Source organism: Balaenoptera physalus (genome assembly GCF_965194825.1).
Source record: "Balaenoptera physalus genome assembly, chromosome: 6".
Classification (NCBI taxonomy): domain Eukaryota; kingdom Metazoa; phylum Chordata; class Mammalia; order Artiodactyla; family Balaenopteridae; genus Balaenoptera; species Balaenoptera physalus.
The window spans coordinates 53,754,043-53,773,948 of record NC_138885.1 but is presented as its reverse complement, the minus strand read 5'-3'; the positions used below and the strand labels follow the sequence as shown (position 1 = coordinate 53,773,948).

The following is a 19,906-nucleotide window of genomic DNA, read 5'->3' as shown; positions in this document are numbered from 1 at the left end:
GTCAGGTGCAGAGCGCACCTGCGGAAGGAGCGTGGGCTTGCTCGGCGGCAGGCACCCTTCCCCGCTGTGGGATCTGCGTCACCCTATCACTGCCCTCACCCTCAGTTTCCTCACCTGAAAGGTGGAGATAAATACAGTTTCACCTCCTTGGGTTGTTGTGAAGATTAAAAAGGAACGTGCCACACACACAAAGCACTTAGCACAGCCCTCAGCATCCTGTAAGTGCTAAATAAATATTACTTGCTATTGTTACAATCACCTTTGATGGAATCTTTAGAAGAGACAAGGGCCCTAGTCCCTGACCCCTGCAAGGCACAGGAGGGCGCTCTGCCCCAGGAACCTGGCGACCCGGAGGGTCTGGCCCGCCTGGGCTGCTCACCAGCACAGAGCAGCAGGGAGACCTCATGCTTATTTGAGGGCAGAGGTGGACCCATTAATGCCTCATGACGGGCAGCTCCCCTTCACCACCACCAACCTGCACACTCACAAGTTCTCAGGTGCTTACACTAGAATCTCAGTTTCCAGAAAGAAGGTGAAATACAAATAAAAATGACTCACTTGACCATATAATAAATGCCAAGTATTTTCCCAAGAGCTTTAACATCTCAATGAGGTTTCCCATCACTCTGTGATGCAGGTTCTTTTGTTACCTTCATTTTACAGGTGAGAAAACTGAGGCTCAGAGCAGATAAGCCGCCAATTAGCCCTGGGCACAATGCTAATTACTATCACAGAGCAGTCCAGCATCCAAAGCAGCAGCTCTGGCTAAGATTACTCCGCCTTCGAGGAAGGGGTTTTAAATGGTTCTTCCTGTACATTTTCTCCCAATCACATGGAAATGGTCTGGTCATCAGCACCATGAAGCTCTCCCTGGATAACACCTGGAAATGGCAATATTACCTGTATACTTCTGGATTTGATGAATACAAGAAAATAAAAAAGGGGCTGGGGGGGTAGGCAAAAATGATGTGATCCTGAGGAACAGAAGGGGCACTGTCCAGCAGGGTCGTAAAGTGGGAAGCTCAGTTTTCTCATTAAGTATGTTGGAGGTTCTCATCAATACAACTGGTGTAAATATGTGCTGCCTAGCAGTTATGCAGAATATGACTGGATCCTCTGAGCCAGGGAAGTTAGGCCAAAGCCCACGCCTAGCTCCTGGCTCCTCCCCTGCGGCCCCAGCTCCAGCTGAGAGAAGAATCACAACCTTAATTCTCTCGAGCGCACAGCCTTCGGGAGCCTGTGGCTGGCACCCGGTCCCATGGGACTATGTGAGCAAAACAACCAGCCGGACGGGAGCCTGCAGGCACTGGCGGCAAGCACCCCAGTGGGCCAGCCAGGGCCCGGGCTGGCATGAGCCTGGCCCGGCAACGGGAGATCACATTGTTAGACATCACAGGCATGCCACCAAAATTAAAATTCATCTACCAAGTAATCATTCGGGAGCAAGTCGCTGTAATGGACCAAAGTAGCAAACTACAATTATTGCTCAAAATGACATCCCTTCCTGTAATGACAACATTTAATACTCTCTAAAAAAATTCCTTAATTGCATGCATAATTTTAAATTACTGTAATTTGTTCACGATTCTGTGAACCCCCCCCCTTTTTTTTCTTGAAAGATAAAAGAAAACAGAAGGACAATGGAATGCCTTAAAATTCGGTAACCAAGTTATACAATTTGGGGGATCGCGTAGAGGTAGGTGACACTGGAGTTCTATATAAAACAAAGTAAAGACGAATAACTCTTAAACTTGCAAATATGTTAAAGAGGAAAGTTTATAATCCCAGGAGGGTCAAGCTCATTACATTATTACACCGTACCTTTTAATTTACTGTCTTAAAAACTCGTATTCAACAGAGTTATGACATTTCCCATTTATTTTTCTCCACATTAAAATAACTTTTGGGCCCATAATTCATTCAAATGGTGAAAGCAGATACTGCCATTTTAATTTTTCTTTCTTCCTTGCCATCATTACAGAACTTTATTAATTATGGAGAAGGCAAAAGATATACTTTTAACTGAAGTGAAAGATGAAACAGTGTTATTACAGTAAACTCAATTCCAATTTCTATAAAAAGTAAAACAAAAATTCTAAATACAATTCCTTCATCACGTGAAGTCTACGCTCGGCGTGTTCTCTACCTTTTGCAGAGTAACGCTATCTAGAAAGGAAGTGCAAGCTTCCCTGGTGGCACAGTGGTTGAGAATCTGACTGCCAACGCAGGGGACACGGGTTCGAGCCCTGGTCTGGGAAGATCCCACATGCCGCGGAGCAACTAATCCCGTGTGCCACAACTACTGAGCCTGCGCGTCTGGAGCCTGTGCTCCGCAACGGGAGAGGCTGCGATAGTGAGAGGCCCATGCACCGCGATGAAGAGTGGCCCCCGCTCGCTGCAACTGGAGAAAGCCCTCGCACAGAAACGAAGACCCAACACAGCCATAAATAAATACATTAATTAATTGAAAAAAAAAAAAGAAAGGAAGTGCTCACTTTGACCCCGAGCAGCAGCTTAGAGCTAGTGCTCCTTCACTATGAAAGCGGCTTCCCTGTCCTCACCCCGTGAAACTTGCCCGTAGCTTCAGCCGAGACACAAGTCCTCAAGCCTAGTCGTCTGCAGAGTGAGTAGAAATGTCCAAAGGAGCAGGGCTGAGCACAAGGCTCCCGGGAGCGGCTCCCTGGGGCTGCTCTACTCCCAGGCACCCCACCCAGGGGTGAGCCAGGCTGAAATCCAATGTGCCCTCTGCCCATCAAGCCTGGAACCCCAACAGTGCTGAGACCACCTGCACTTTTGTATTTGCAAAAGACCTTGTCTGAACCCACCAGGGGGTGGTGGCCTTTCTCTAACCAACACCCAAGCTCTGCACTGGGCAGCAGGGCTGTGGGTGAGCTGCCCCAGGGTCAGAGCACCGCTAGGTCCTTCCTGACACCCAGGCTCCTCCCTTCTATACACCAGCAGGTGGAGATGTAATGTACACCACAGGGACTACAGTTAATAATACTGTATTATATATTTCAAAGTTGCTGAGAGCAGATCTTAAGTTTTCATCGCAAGAAAAAATTTATAACCATATGTGGTGATAGCTGTTAACTAGACCTTTTGTGGTAATCATTTCACAATCCAAACGAATAACACATAGTTAGGTTGTACATCTGAGATGTAATGTTATCTGTCAATTATATTTCAGTTGAAAAAAAAAAAGCGAAAGAAAATAAATACAGCCTGCCCTCTGTATCAGTAGGTTCTGCATCTGTGGATTCAACCAACAGCAGACTGAAAATATTCAAAAACAAAAATTTCCACAAAGCTCCAAAAAGCAAAACTTGAATTTTCTGTGTGCCAGCAACTATTGACATAGCCTTTACATTGTGTTAGGTATTATAAGTACTCTACAGATGATTTAAAGTATACTGGAGGGGGCGGAAAATGGGACTTTCCCAGCAGTCCAGTGGTTAACACTGCACTTCCACCGCAGGGGGTGCGGGTTCGATCTCTAGTCAAGTAACTAAGATCCCACATGTCGCAAGGCGTGGCCAAAAAAAATAAAGTATACGGGAGGATGTGCGCAGGTTATATTCAAATACTGCGCCATTTTATGTATGGGACTTGAGCATCCTTGGATTTTGGTATCTGTGGGAGGTCCTCGAACTGATCCAAGGGACCACTATACACCAGGAAGGCAAGGAAGGGAGAAGAGGGAGGAGAGTTCACATCACCAGACACAGGAAATGCTCTGTAAGGCCCTGATCCCCAGACACACACCCACAGTGCAGGTGCTGAGGGTGGGACGTACTGACAGCAGGGGAGGAGAGGCACAGAAGTCCCCCGGGAGTGGCCCCCAGGTGTCCTCCACGGCACCATCTCTGGGGCATGTGGCCCCCTTCCCAGGTGGATTTGATGAACCAAAGTGAGGAGAAGTAGAAGACAGATTCCTGGAAACTTCCAGGGCTTCCCTTGACCACACTGCGACCATGCCAGGGCACCTTTGTGCTACTAAGGAGAGAACAGGTATGACTTCTCATGGAGGTGATTGAAGGGGAGAACGTGACTCCTTGGGAAACGATGTCAGAGCTTTTGAAGGCAGCCGGGCAGGTCAGGGCCTGGGGCTGAAAGGCCTGGAGTCTAGCAGATGCGTCAAACAGGTGAGCAATCTAAAATGTGAAGACACTTATGATCTCATCTTACTTTGCTCTGGGAAAGATGGTTGTAAACTGATATAAGACAGTAATTTCCACACTCTTTGTGGGAGTTAACTCCTCTTTGTCGCCTTAACAGATACTCGGCCTCTGTGTGCTGCAGATTCTTAGACTGCACTAAATGAGGAGGCAAGATCTATCCTAAAAAGCTCAGCAGAATATTGTGACATGATAGCCTCTGACCAAGAGCGAGGAAACTCTTGGCTCAGCGGCGGGCAGACCCTGATACGCTTTCCGTGGTCATGAATACACATGTGCACAAAACCTTTAGTAACAGTTTCCCTCTGTGTGCCCACCACTTTGTGTTACTCATTAGTGCTTAATTTCCTACGAACCATAAAGAGATAGTCCAGATTCGAAACCAGGACGCCTTAAAAGTCCATTTTCCCTGGATATCTGACCAGGGTTTCCTCTGACCTTTGGTTTCCTTTGTGAATTGCTTCCCTTATCTCCTCCACTCTGAAACAGTCACCACATGCTCACATAGCAGCCCCTGACCACCCACATCTTCCTGCCCCAGTGAAAGCTAAACTTGTAGAGGAGAACCGGCAACAGAGCGTTCAAGTCTGTGTGCTTCCCATCGGGAAACAGCATCTTTAGTCGTAGCGTCCCAGCCTTCTCTGGCCACCAGCCAGTGCTGGGGAGAGCGGGACTGTTGGAGCAACAGCGGCCGGGGGGCAGGGGGCTCTGGCCCCCCTGGCAGAGGGTCGCTTACCTTCACATTGGGAGTGTAGAGATTCCTGAGGGAGGCCAGGGCGGCAGACAGCCCCTCGGTGCTGTACCCAATCCACAGGGCTTGCAGATGGCTTGAAGAGATTCCAGTCTTCTTGCTGAGGCCCTGGAAGCAACAGCGACAAATCAGCTTCAAGGTCTCCCTTCCCACCCGCAGTGTGGGTCTGAAAGCGGGTGTGCCCGGGAGGGCGCGGGTCCCTGCTGAACGCGGGGCAAAGGCTGTGCACACAGAAAAGGCCTGAACCTGTGAGCCTTCCCGCCCTAAAGCCAAGGGTTGAGGAACTAGCCTACATCAACTGTACGCCTGGGGAAAGGGGGGGCAGATGAGGAGAAAGTTTCTCTTTACAGACGTTCTCCAATCAATTAAAGGAAGAATAAATGTTAGAATATCACCATCTGGAACCCCTAATGAAGGAAGAGACCAGTCGTGGCCAATGGCATCACACCAAGCACACATGCTATGCATCCTGACACTAGAAACCTTATACAGACTTACAGAGCGTTTTGACTCTAACAGGCAGACCTCGAAGATACTGTGGGTCTGGTTCCAGACCACAGCAATAAACCGAGTCATGCAATTTTTTTGGTTTCCTGGTGCACGTGAAAGTTATGTTTACGCTATACTGTAGTCTATTCAGTGTGCAATAGCATTGTCCAAAAAAATGTGCATACCTTAATTTAAAAATACTTTATTGCTAAAAAATGCTAACCATCATGAGACTTCAGTAAGTCATAGTAGTAACATCAAAGATCACTGATCACATATCACCACCACAAGTAATAATGAAAAAGTTTGAAATATTGCAAGAATCTCCAAAATGTGACACAGAGACATGAAGTAAGCAAATGCTGTTGGAAAAATGGTCCCAAAAGTCCAGCTCAACGCAGGGTTGCCACAGACCTTCAATTTGTAAAAAAAAAAAAAATTTGCAAAGCACAATAAAGCAAAGTGCAATAAAACAAGGTTTACCTGTATAAAGTAATTGTGACACCCGGTGGGGCAGAGGGGGTGGGGATCAAACCTGAACCTGATTAAGCCGCTCGCTATAAATACCAAATGATAAAATATCCAGAGGAAAGAGGAACATGTTAACGTAGGCCACAAGAAATAAGGACACAATCAGAAAATCCAGGGGGTATGAAACGACACAGGTCACGAAATCTGGTTCTTCAACAACTAAATAACACGGAAGCAAAGGGAATGAATGAAGTGGAACCTTTAAGTGAAAAGAAAAGATTTAGAGAGGGAAAAAGTAAAATTTAATCACAGCAGTAGATACACACTTGAGTGAGAACAGTGATTACTTTTAGGGAAGCGGCTGGGCTGGGAATGAGGCTCATGGAGGGCTGCTGCCTGCAGTGGTGGGGGTCTCACCTTGAAAATGTGTGCCTTCAGGATGTGATGGCCGAGCTCCATGGTCTGCTGGCGGTTCAGCTTGCCCTCCTGTCTCGAGAACATGAATGCCAGGAGAGCATGCCCGTTCCTAGGATGAGAAACACACAGGTTGGTAACCAAAGACCCGAGTCCATCTCTCTGCAGGCCCTCGGGGCGAACATCGCCCCCTCGACCCCTGAACTGTTCTCCTGGTGCTTCAGCATCACCACACAAAACGGGTGGAAAGCTGCTTCTTCACAGAAGATGGTCACTGCTGTTTATTCCTCGAGTCATTTTACGGGCTTTCTCAGGATTCCTCTATCTCTGTGGAGTGACTCAGAGAGAAGCCTCTGGACAGGGCAGGTCTTTGTCGATGCAACCACCCGCCCCCTGTTCATCCTCCATCACTCTCTCATCAGTTTATTTGTTGATTTATGACTGTCACAAAAATGTAAACTCCATGTGACTAAGGGTCTTGTCTAAGTCACAGCTATAGCCACAAAACCTAGCAAATGCCCAAGACTCAGTATGAACGCAAATACGCATTTCATGGATGGATGGATGGATGGACGAAGGACAGATGTGCAAGTGGACAAATGGATCAGAATCATCACTGGACCTGACATTCAGGCCTCCCCTCAGTACAGTCACCACTGGGGACAGACCTGGGCCAAAGGCCAAGGCCTCACAATGGAAGGGAAAGAAAAACCAGGCCATGTACAGCAAGAGCTCATGATCAGAAACACCTAGAATTCTAGGCTTGAATGGAACACAGATCCTTCCTTGTAGGGGTAAAAAAGCTAAGCTGTATGAGTAGGTTTGCTGCCTCTGGGCACAGGGTAGACATTCAACTGACACCACCAATTAATCCCCCAACTAACCCTCTCGTGAAGGAGCCATCCTACCCATTTTCCCCTCTACATCTGTAGGAGTCATTCTGTCTCCTGTGGACTCCATGCCTTTGTCTGAGCCAATCTGTTTGGAAAAGATGCTAAGGGCTGCTTACTCCAAGGTCACAGCAGTGACCTCTGTGCAGGGTGAATTATTTTTATTTCTATTAACCTGACAAACGTTGAAGTACTGTTTTGCTGAGGAAAAGCAGCTAGTTGTGGAGGAAAAGATAAACTGTGAAAAAGAAAAGCATTCTTCTAAATGTGTTTTCTAGTAGTCGCTGATCTAGAGGATTAAAGGCATTCATCATTTAAATCATATTTATCTATCCAGATGCTTGCCTGTTTCTCAAATCAAGTATAAATCATGTTACAGACGAGGAAATCAGGGCAGGTGGAAACCACGAGATTGCTTTTTATCTTGCAGGGGAAGGCATGACATTTAAGACCACACTGCCACTGAGTGTCCTGCCTCGCGTCCTGTCAGGGTCTAGAGCACATGCCCTGTGCTCCCTCACACACACTACCTCCCAGACCTCAAGCTTTGATTTCCCCTCTCAGATGAGAGCCTCCCTTGCTCCCGTGGAAAACACTCTCTGCCACCTTCCACTGCTCCATGCCCTCCATGGTCCCTATCCATGGGCTAGTCCCACATCACTCTCGTCAGGGCCACTCTCCCACCCACAGGCTCAGCCATCCTCAGTCTCCCAGTCTGCCGGCTCTGTAGCCATGCCATCTGCGTCCACCACAAGGACACGCCAAGCACTGTGGCTGGCTGGCCCTTGTGGGTGACCACCACGCAGCCCTCAGTGGCTGGGCCAAAGGCGTCCAGTGCTCTCAGCTAAGCACGTGGCTTCCCACCTCCCTGAGGAGACAATTCACCAGGCAGTCACAGGGCACCTGCACTCCTCTACATCCCATCTACCTTGACGTCCTTCTTTCCTGGCCCTGGGGTCATGTGCCCCCTTCTAAGTCTACCTGCACTTACGAGTCTGTTCATTTTCTGAAGCTTATACATATCAAGCTTTTACTACGTGCCAGATGCAGAGAGTTAACTAAATTATTTCATTAACTTGTTCGACCCTGTGAATCACTACGTCTTATGACCCCCAATTTGTTTGCATGGGGAAACAGAAGCCTGGACAGGTAAATGATGTGCCCGAGATCAAACAGGTGGTAACGACTGAGCAGAATTTGACCACAGGCTGTGCAACGTGAGTGCCTGTGATGCCTTCATCATCGTAACTCAGTTTCTCATTCATTCATTTGTGCGTTAACATCCCCCTATAGCCAGCATCATGGCTTAATAATGGGGATCCCATGGGGAACAACACGAGGTCCTTGCCCTGAGGAGCTCTCAGCAACTGGACTGGGGACACACGTAAACAAGATGAAATCCAGCTGGAACGGCACTGTGAACGGACTCAACGGGAGCCAGAGGAGGCTAGCTGACCCCGCTCCCTTGTGCTGCCAATTTCTCCCTCTTCACTGATTGTGTTTCCCCATGCTGTCTCAATGATGCTTCCAACAACGTCCCAATCCCCTGCGTTGTTAAAAACATAAACCAATACCCCTCCCCACCCTCAAGCTACCCGAAACCTCTCGACCCTTCCACTTCCCATGCCAGGATGTTGGCTCTCTCCTCTTTCACGCCTCACAACCCAATGGAAGGAATCTCCAAAGGATCTAGGGCCCTCCTCCCACAATGAAAAGCCAATGGCTTCCCCTTCATCCTCACCTTCCTTCACTTCTTGACAGCACATACTCCCCTCACCTCCTTCCCTGAAATCCTTCTCCTTGTCCCAGAAGTCCAGAGCTCCCTTTCCTCTCACTGCACTTCCTCACTACATCCCACCGTTGCCTCTCCGTCAATGATGCCAGATCTTCAACTCCAACCTCTCCTCCAACCGTTTAGACCCCACCTGCCTCAGAACCTCACCACCAACCCCATAAACTCAAACTGCTAAAATCCAAAGCCGCCCCTGCCTTTCTTACCCACTCTAAGAGCAACGCCATTCCTAGTTTCTGAAGCTTAACACCTCAGCGTGACCTACATACAGCACCTCCTTCTTCTCGACTCTGCCCACAGGCCAAGCCAGGCCCATCTATCTCATGTCAGCAAGGCTGGCCTCCACCTCACTATCTTCCTAGAAAATGATCTGATTTGGCTAAACATGTCACAGCACACATTTCACCTAGTCATTACAGTCTGGCTAAATAACCTGCGAGTTACAGTTTATAGCCCGAAAGCAGGTTCAAAAGATAAGAAACTCTTAGCCCAGTGTTGCCTCAGAAAACACCTTATCCACAACATGAAAAGAGCAGCTAGACCTAGTGTGTCAATGTTAAGTCAACAGTCATGGAAGGAAGGGAGTGTGCGGCTCCCAAGTGCATATTCATTTCATCTCTGGCCCCAGCATCTGATCCAAGGTCCAGTCCAGCCCAAAGCAGACGGTTTAGCAGCTTGTCAGACCTCTTACACGGGGCCGGGAGCAATTCTGACTCACAGAGGGCAGAAGCCATTCAAGACAGCAATGATGGACTTCCCTGGTGACACAGTGGTTCCCACCTGACACCTGCCAATGCAGGGGACATGGGTTCGAGCCCTGGTCTGGGAAGATCCCACATGCCGTGGAGCAACTAAGTCCGTGCACCACAACTACTGAGCCCACGCTCTAGAGTCTGCGAGCCACAACTACTGAAGCCCACGCACCTAGAGCCCGTGCTCCCCAACAAGAGAAGCCACCGCAATGAGAAGCCCACACACCACAACGAAGAATAGCCCGCGCTCAGCAATGAAGACCCAACGCAGGCAAAAAAAAAAAAAAGAAAGACAGCAATGATGCCGGCCAAGGCCAGGGCCAGGCAGAGGTGGTGGACATGAACACACCCTTACTGAGAGCATTCGCACCTCGAAGTCCCCAGTCTCTCACCCTGACTGGCACCATATGCCACAGGGCAGGCAGGCTTCCCACCCGTCTCCTCCCCTGGGCGGTGAGGAGACCTGCATCCCGGCCCAGCCCTGCTGCAAAGCCTCAGTGGAACCTCTGACTCCCCAGATGCAGGTGCCCCACTGCCATCTTGTAAGTGGGGCATCTGAGCTCCAAACCTGAATCCTCCTGACCCCAAATCCCAGTCTGTTACACAGTGCAGAACACAAATACAAAACGAGGAGGCCAGACGTGATGGCTGTACTCCCTTCTGGGCCCGCAGGCACATCAGATCTCTGGGACAAGATGCCATAAGCTCAAGAGGTGGTGGGAAGTGGCAGCATTGAGGATGCGAGACAGTCCACAGACCCTCTGGTGAAGAAACTGAGCCATGAACAGGGTCGAAGGAAGCCGGCTGTTCCCTGCAGCTAATGCCACACTCTCCCACGGGTGACCCCTGTGCGAGGGGGCAGGGATCTAGAAGAGAATCACCAGAGAAATATGGCCCGGGCACTGCCAAGCTTCTCTTTCGTCCACATGTACTGAGGAGTCCTAAAATCCTAGCAATTAAAGGAAGGAAGCTTTTGTTTAGCAGCAGAGAGAATTTTCCATCACCCTTCCTGAATTATTCATGCTGTACTGTCTTTCTGTTAAAGAGCACAACTAGGGCTTCCCTGGTGGCGCAGCGGTTAAGAATCCGCCTGCCAGTGCAGGGGACACAGGTTCGAGCCCTGGTCTGGGAAGGTACCACATGCCACGGAGCAACTAAGCCCGTGAGCCACAACTACTGAGCCTGCGCTCTGGAGCCTGTGCTCCGCAACAAGAGAAGCCACTGCAATGAAGAGTAGCCCCCGCTCTCCGCAACTAGAGAAAGCCCGCCTGCAGCAACAAAGACCCAACGCAGCCAAAAATAAAAAAAAAAATAAAAAAAAAAAGAGCACAACTAGTGTTTGGAATCCCTTCCCCAGTCACACATCAGACTCCCTGCACAGAGCTGCCCGTCGTACCTGGGTTCACACAGGAAGGCCGTGTTCTCGCCATCTGCCCTCCACACGAGCCACTCCCTGAAGGACGGGTGGCAGAACATGCGGGTTTTGTCTCGCCTCTTAATGAGGAAGCAGGAGAGGGCATCCATCCTCTGCTGAAAGTCCTCCCAGCCCTGCTCCCCTTGGATGTGGCCGGCGTTAATCGCCTGGAAGATCTGCTCGTCTGTCATGGGGTGGAGGGATGCGAGGGCCACGTTTAAAATGGGCAGCGCTCTCTCGAAGGCGGACTGGGTCATGAACTTCATGTTGCACTGCAGCAGGTAGAGCTCGGACAGCGACACGGGCACCACCTTGTAGCTGGCGCTCTTGATGACCAGGTGTCCCCTCTGGAAGAGGTCCAAGGTGAGTTTGAGGTACAGGTAGGAGCCGAGGCTCCGCAGCACCAGGTGGCTGCTCACTTTCCCGATGAGGGCGGCGTCGGCCTTGCCGTTCAGAGAGATGTTGCCGAGGATGTCCTGGCTGCTGTGGACCCTGTGCTGGACGTAGGCGTGCAGGTCGCTGTGGATGTCCTTGTTGTCTGGGAAGTCGTCTAAGGACAGCTTGATGAACGGCAGCTTGCTGACGATTTCCTGCAAAAGAATGAGACGCGCAGTGCCACTCCACAGAGAGTTCCTTTTTCACGTCAGCTGCATTTCAAACCAGACCCACTGGTTTCCTTTCAAGGAGGATTTTCACGGATTACAGGGACTCTTTGTTTTGTATTAAAACATGTAATAGGATAAACTGAAGATAAAAAGCTTATGTGAAAGAAATTCCTGATGTGAGATCAAATCAGAAAAGGCTTTCCTGAGGTCCTTATCCGGGGACGCAGAGCCAAGTGAGATGGAAGAGCCTCGAGCAGACCGCGGCGGTCTGGCTGCACCAGCCAAGGGGCAGTGAGGCCCCCAGGTGACCTGATACCCATCATCTTTACACTGTGCAACTGATTATAATAACAAGGACAGACACAAACCAACACTGTACATCTAAGACCATGGCCAGACAAGAGGCATCCTACGCTGTGCATTAGATACTGGGGCTGCATAACCCAACCTGACATCTGCAACTGCCCCCAGGCTGGGCTCCAGTGACAGCCTGCCGTAACAAAGCTGCTGGACATTCGTAGAGCCCACTGTCATTTTTTTTTTTTTTTTTTAGCTGCTGTTTTTTGGTAAACTTTTCAATTGAATTGTGATACACAGAGGTGCACAAATCCTAACTGCACAGTGTCATTCACTTCCACGAAGTCAAATATACCTGTGGGACCAGCAGGTAGACAAAGAACATTGCCAGCTCCCAGAAGCCCCGTGTCCCTTTGCCATCCCACAGATAATCACTGTCCTGACACCTAACAGCAGAGATGAGTTTTTTTTTTTTTTAATCCCTCTATCATTTGTGAAGTAGCTAAGGACATGTCCTCATTGCATGTGACAGCTGTAGGAGACAGGCTGAGGACAATTCCCCCCCCCCCATGTTACACAGATGCTAACGGAGCCTCTGAAAACTTACATAGCTCGCATGTAAAACACAGGACTCCTGCTGCTGTGCTGCTGACTGCCAGATCCTGCTCACTGGGTGAAAAATGACTGAAAAGTGTATGAATCACATGTCCGTGAAAACAAACACCAAGTTCGAATGAGGTCTAATTCTACTTTTAATGAGGAAGGAAAGAACCCAAATGCTATTCTAAAATAAATATCATCCTAAAAGGGAAAAAAATCAGAATCTAATGTCTCGTGTCTTTACTAAAAATGGATAGGAGGGAAGGAGTCAATGGCTGTTACGATATAATTTTAGGGTTTAAATGAGGGGACAAATGAGGAAGAGAATTTTAAAAAAACACACACACTCTTCATCTCGCTGCAAGCGTTACTTCATATCTAAGTTTTATGAAAAACTAGACTTTTATTCAGAATAGGCCTTAAAAATATTTCTCCTTCATCCCTCCCTTTTCCCTTCATTAAAACAAACAAACAAACAAACCCAAAAAACAAAGTCCCACTGCAAACCCATACAAATAACTACAAGCAGGAATAACTTTAAACTCTGGTAGACCTGTTAGCCAGGCACCTCAAAGAGCCCCCCAAACTGAGTTATGGTGAACCAGGGCGAGACACTTCTATTTTAGAAGCACAAGTACAACTTGATGATAATAAGGAACTCACTTGACATCTTGATAAATGTGCCTTGGGGGTAAAAAGGTCAGAGTTTTGCCTGTTTAGAGCTCTGTGCACTAATATTTCAAAGCTCTAATACAGTTTTCAATTCAGCAGCTAAATGGTTTACAACAGTTTAAGCTGTTAGTATTAATCTAAAATTGTAATTGTAAAAACTGTAAAATTGGGGTTTGGGGTCTTGAAAAGACATTTGAGAACTATTTTTTACCTGAAAATTTGCTCTTACAGTCACAATCAACTTCAACCAGGCAGGGAATTTAGAAATAATCTTGATAATAAATGAAGAAAGTGTATCTCCATAATCAGGTTTATGAAACTCAGCTTCGTTTAAACCATCTATCAAAATAATGTATTCTTCTTCAGGAATTTTCTGCTCTAAAGGAGAAAATAATTTTTTTTAATTAGGAAATTATACATTTCTATAAGATAGCACCACCCAGTGTATTTTAATGCACAATTTAAAGTGTTAGAGAAAACTAAAAAGGTTTACATGTGGCAGAAGAAATGGTTTTCACAGAAGCATATTTTCTATTAAATTTGTAATGAAAACCAGAGCACAGAGCCAAAAGAAAACCAATTCTCACCACACAGTTTTCAGAAACATACTCTATTACACACATTAGCAGAATCTCACCCATGTATATGATACACTTAGCTCTTCAAAAACTCCTGTCACTGGGATGAGCTACAGCAAAGATAACCAACACGGACCGAGATGAAACCTGCCAAAGACTCTAGGTTTCCCCCACCCCACCCCCACTAGAGGTCCCTGGATGGATTCTGGCGAGGAAATCTGACCCGCAAAGGGCAAAGCATCAGGTCTGAGGCACACAGCCAATGGAGGCGAGAACTCTGCTTTATAGACTCCTCCAAGCCCGAATCTAGTTTTCTATCCATTAGTGCCAACTTTCTGCCCAGGGATGAGGAGCAATGAAGACATATCTGTTTCAATTCCCTCTCTCTGGCACCATCTGGCAGAAGTGCTATGTACGCAGGTAAACTAGCTCAAAAGGTGAAGAGCAAGGGGGCAGGGAAGATGGAAAAAGTCAAAGGCCCATAATATCACTAATGCCCCTACTGTGGAGAAGATTCAAGGGCAAAAAAATCAAACGGACACTTCTAGAAACAGCTTTAGGTTCAACTGAGCAGAGGCCCCTGGAAAAACATGCTGGCAAGTTCCCCAAACAATCAACTTACACCCCTCCGCCTTAGGAGTGCAAAATATGCAGGCAGCAGTTTCTAGAGAACAAGTCATCTAAATAACCTATGGTTACAAATTAGCTACTTTGGAAATGTTCAACTGTGGAGTTAATTCTCACTAGAGATAAAAAATTTAAAACAAGACCATCTGGAGTGGAGCAAGGAGGAGCCCTGGGGAGACGGCTCTGAGGAAGGGGAGGAGAGATGTACTCACATCCTCCCTGGGCCCACTTCACTCGTACCCCAGAGTCAAGTGGACGCCCACCCCGCTTCTGAGGACTGTCCTGGGGAGAGGGAGGACACGGGTGGCTGCTGGGAGGTACCGTTTCGCAGGCTTGCGAGTGGCTCCAGCACACCCCTCTTGAAAGCGGCCACTGGGTCCTGCACACAGGACCTGAGGCTCAGCATGCTCTGGAGCTGGGGCTCCCTTATCAGCAGGTCTCGGTAGGCGGCCAGCTGATGGGACCGGCAGAGCAGAGCGGCGATGCTATGCACGAACTCGGGCACCAGGCACGTGTAGGTGTTGTCGGCCTGACAGTAGTGGTAGGCCACGACCTGCAGAAGAAGCGGAGTCGTCAGCAATGCCCCATCCTCTTCACACGGCACCTTGCAGTCTCTCCATCAGGGATGCAATTTTTCCGTTCTCCGAGATAACAAGAAAACGTTGCTTCTATTCCCCAAGACTGAGTCGTTATTTAGCTTAATTGATTCAGTTATCCCTTTACTTTGGAAGGAATTCTGAAGTTTGGCAAATCTTAGGCCGACTTTTACTTGCAGCCACAAGTCCGTCTTGACTGGCACTAAGATCGGCACAAGTTACTCTGTATTGAATATAAACTAATAAAAGTCATTCATAAGACTTAAAGCCTACCCTGGCTTGAAACAATTCCAAGCAATCCCGACGTTCTCAACATCCCCAAGTACCATATTCACTACATTTCTGTTTTCAAAAACAGCAGCATCTCCTTGGGGAGCTCATTTGCGGCTCCCAAAAAGCAGATAAAATTGGTGGCAATGAAAGCCAGGCTCTCAAGTCGCAGCTGCTTCCTCTCCCTGGCAGGAGGGCCGTCTCCAGCGACACCATGGAGAAGTTCAACAGCTACACTGTTTGAAGGATCAACATCAGACACTACCAAATTCCTGCCTATCTTGTGAAGGGACACATAGGAGGAGGGAGGGTCCTGCCCAAGCACTGAGAGGATCCTTTTTGTTGGGATGGATTTGAAGTGGCAACAGGTTATTCATGAGAGAGACCCCCAGGAAAGTGCCAGATGCGGCACTGTCTTGAGAGGAGAGGCACACTGCCGATAAATGAAAAATCTGAGACTTTCCCAAACGAGGATGAATGGAGGGATATACGTACCAGGGAAGGGGGGTGAAAAAGGTCAAAACACATTCATGTAAAGTGCTTTATGTTTTTCAGAAGGGTCTGCGACACTGCTGTCCCACTCCATCCTACAACCCCTGCGTAAGTAGGACGAGAACCACTAGCTACGGTTCAGAGGTGAGGGCAGCAGACATACAGGTTGAATGCCTCGCCAGGGTGACAGACAGTCAGTGGAATTTCTGGGATTCGATTCCTGGTCTGTAGACTCTTAAAAAGCAAGTGGCAAGAGTAGATGTGGCCAATTTGGAACTGCCATGTGACTTCCGTTTTTGATTAAATTTATCATCGACACTCAGAGGAAAGCTGACTGCTCTTCGCCTCTCACCTGGACAGAGGTCAGCTGCAACGCAAGAGGACCTGTGAGCTTGTACGAACCACCAATGAGCTAGCACCACAGCCCACCTAGCACGGTGTCTGGCAATCCAACAGTGGGTGACGAAACCAATTTGGAGCCATAAAAGTTTTTTTTTTTTTAATTTAATACAGTGAATTTTATAGGATGTAAGAATAAGTGTAGTCTTATAATGCTTTTTCTTCAGTTGGGTGTGTGATGCTGTGTGTGTGTATCAGGTGTTTAGTGTAACATGTATTTCATATTGTGGGTCACAAAGTGGTTTGAAAAATCACTGTCACGGGGTGGCTTTGAAGTCTGCACTACATCCCTCATCTCAGATCACCCATTCATGACCAGAGGACTGCCCCGAATCAGTGGTCAGGGCATCAGGGCTGCCCATGCCGGGTGAGGAACGGCCCTCATCTGGGAAGCAGAGCGAGGAGAAGGGATCTGGGGCAGAGAAGCATTCCTTTCAGTTCCCCTGCACCAACCTCACCCCAGGGGGCTTCCTCACTAGATGCTTCTCACTGCTGTCCACCCCTGGTGGTTCTCCAGCTCCACCAACTCACGCCACTGCTGCCCCAGGAGACCCAAGTGGCTCACCAGGAATGAGAGGTGTAACCGCTTCAACGCAGGAGGGCAGCTTATGAACCTGTGCCAGATGTCAAGCAGATAGAAAATTTCAGAAAGATCATGACTGACCACGAATCTAGGAAGGGAAAATTGGCCAAGCCTCTCACAACATCACAAGAAACCTCTGACAGAAAGACACGTGTAACCAAGGGCTCTAGGCAACAGAGTGCAGGTGGGGCGGAGGCCTGGGTCACTGGGTTAAAGGCTCCCACTCTCCTGCTCTCATATGAAATGAAGGAGGACACATGCTCATAAGGATGGATTTGTGGCAAGTGCAATGATACACCCCTGGCTGCTTTGAGGAACTCTTTCAATCCACTGTTTAGGAGGAATAAAAGTCTACTGCCAGTGTCCTAAGATACTAATTCTCATTAATACCTTTTATTTGGCATACTCTACCACAATTTTATCAAAAGCTACACTTTCGCATTAAGCAACTCTTGTCTCTGTTTTAAGATCCCTTTTTAAAGTTCATTTCTCAAAAGGCAAACTAGCAAACCTCTCTCTTTGGAAGGCTCCCGTAGAGCAGGAGCAGATTACCTTAGAAGCGAGGTATTTCACTGCATCCTCTCTTGGTCTCTGGTTCTCAGGAGTATCAGACCCAGACCCAGGGGGGGATTTAGCTGCATTGATACCACTTGTAGAAGAACTTGGTGAAAGCAATGGAGTGAAAGGAAGATCCTGGGAGGAATCTGAAGCTGCAGCGAAGAGACTAGTTTCATTATTTACAACAAGGATAGGGTGGAATATTGAACATATTTCTTGGTCGGACCCAGAGAGTATTTTAACAGGTAATGAGTGAACATGGTAACAAATGCAAAGGCCCAAATGGGGATACCAGGCTCCCTCTCTCAGCCCTGTCTTCCACCATCCAGGTGCCCTCCCGGGAGAACTGCTGTTTCTGGTTGCCTTTATTACATTCCTTTTGGTTAAAAAAAAAAAATCTTTCCTGGCTCACTTGTCCCTGTTTACCATGTTAGAGACACTTTCTTTTTTTACATACAAAGTAAGCTAAGAATAGTCAACTATTTGTTGGCTACTCCTTCTGATTTTAGGTTAGTTTTTATACTTTTGGTAAATCTGGCATAGAAGACAAAGGCTGTGGAAAACAGGGTGCAAACGAATTCTGCACAGACTCCTTCTGGCTTGCTGTGCCAGAAGTCTAACCCACTCAGTTTTAGGACCCTGAATTCCCCAGAGCATCTGATCAGGCCTCACTGCCCACATCAAGAGGGGGACAGGCCTGACAGTCGGGAGAACACCAGGGAGGGTTGGCCTCACGCCAGGTTAGAGCTGCAGAGGACCATGAGAGATAAATATTGATAGTTCTCCAGCATACAATCGCAAACCTGATACAGCAGCTGGGACAACTTGAGGAAAATGGGGAATTTATGTCTATCCAAACAGCAATTTCCTCCATCTATCTTACAGTAATATAATAAACTAGACAAGCAGTTAAACATGGACATACTTTTCGGTGATGAACTGGGGCTGTTGGAAGCAATCTGCCTCATGCGGCTTCCGTGGCAGCTCAGTGCCACCAACTTAGAAATGATCGCCGTCTTCCCAAAGCCCACGTTTCCAACAACCACTGCTCCTCTGTTTTCTGTCAGTTCTGTGTTCCTCAAGTTTTCTTCTATTTGGTGAAAGAGCCAATCCCTTCCCACAAACACAGAGTCTGTAGTTATGCTCGGTACTTCGAACAACAGGGGTTTCAACAAAATGTCTTGAGGCTTGTAGGGAGCAAATCGTGCTTAGAAAAAAAAAAAAGATCATTATTTTAGAAGAATGACATAATTTTATACACTAAAAAACTCAGTTTATCATTGCTTGTATGTTACTGTGAGCATAGACTTTGGTTTTACGACACAAGGGATCTGGAAGTATTAATATTACCAGTTTGGTTCTAGTAATACTTCCTAATACCTCATTTATCGTACCCTATTGGCCTTACAAAGGGTCCTATTAAAATGACTTTCTAGTCCTTTCATGCTTCTAAGTTATTCTCATGACTCAAGAGAGACACACAGAGGATTAGAGAAAGTGGTGAAGGGACCAAACCATGTCTCATCAGTTTATCTGAAACAGTACTTAAGACATGCTTCTTCCACTCCTATAGGAATAAAATGGAAATGCATTTTCCCTGGAGACAGAGTCCCAGCTCTTATCTGGGTGTGGTGGTGCTGTGCCCCTTATGGTGAGATTATTGGCCACCCAACTGTGCACTACGGGTAGAAGCGGGAGGTGGCCCATACAGCCCAAGGAACAGTAACAAAGCCGATTCTGTGTTGGTGACCAAAAAATCTAGTGAGTGTTAAAGGACTCCTCACTTCAAAACAACGTATTGCAGAATAGTTTTTCAACTCCAGAAGCAAGTTAATCACATAGTATAAGGAAGAAGCCCCAAAACTGTTAAGCATGGCCTCCTAGCACACCTTACAGATAAACTTCTCGCACACACACTTCACAGCATGTTTTTAAAACAGCTGGCTTGAATGCTGGTTACCACAGACTTTCCGTGTTTAGTGAATGAGCTCATCATAGCCATGATCACAGCGGATGAAAAGATAAATACCTTTAACTTCCTGTGCCCTGCCTCTGGCCGTATTGTGCCATGGTAACCTAATTGATGTCCGAAGGGGAGCATTTCTCTGTCCGTCTAAATAACTCAGATCTTCCAATTTGGTTGAGCTCGTCGCTGTAATATTAAACTGAAGTTTAGTCTCTTCAAAGTTGAGTTTAACATCATACCCAAACTACTATAAATTATAAATTACTAAGCGATTCATTTCAGGCTTTCAACAAAATTTACTTCAGGGTGATTTTGGTTTTGTTTGCCCACCCCAGTTAATTTTTCCGGCAATGTCGCTAACTGAAAAGTGGACAAAACTAAGTGCTCCTCATTCTTGAGTCAAAGTCACGTTGATATGGTTGCCAGAAGTCTCCATTACTCATGGAAAGAGAGAGACCTCACCAAAAATTTTTATGAAGAAAACTGACAATCGAGGGTCACTCAGTACTGAC

General features: G+C 47.4%; 1 protein-coding gene across 6 annotated transcripts in view; it reads right to left on the bottom strand.

Annotated features, from left to right (window-relative positions):
• Positions 1-19,906, bottom strand: part of TANC1 (tetratricopeptide repeat, ankyrin repeat and coiled-coil containing 1) — a 237,416-nt gene that overhangs the window by 37,712 nt on the left and 179,798 nt on the right. For all 6 annotated transcript variants that reach the window (XM_082464864.1, XM_082464866.1, XM_082464865.1 and 3 more), the window contains 8 exons: positions 19,458-19,580; positions 18,354-18,635; positions 17,423-17,580; positions 14,852-15,083; positions 13,537-13,703; positions 11,134-11,741; positions 6,307-6,415; positions 4,915-5,037 (listed from right to left, as the gene is read on the bottom strand). In XM_082464864.1, coding sequence (XP_082320990.1) covers positions 4,915-5,037; positions 6,307-6,415; positions 11,134-11,741; positions 13,537-13,703; positions 14,852-15,083; positions 17,423-17,580; positions 18,354-18,635; positions 19,458-19,580 — 1,802 coding nt within the window. The remainder of the gene's footprint in view (positions 1-4,914; positions 5,038-6,306; positions 6,416-11,133; positions 11,742-13,536; positions 13,704-14,851; positions 15,084-17,422; positions 17,581-18,353; positions 18,636-19,457; positions 19,581-19,906) is intronic.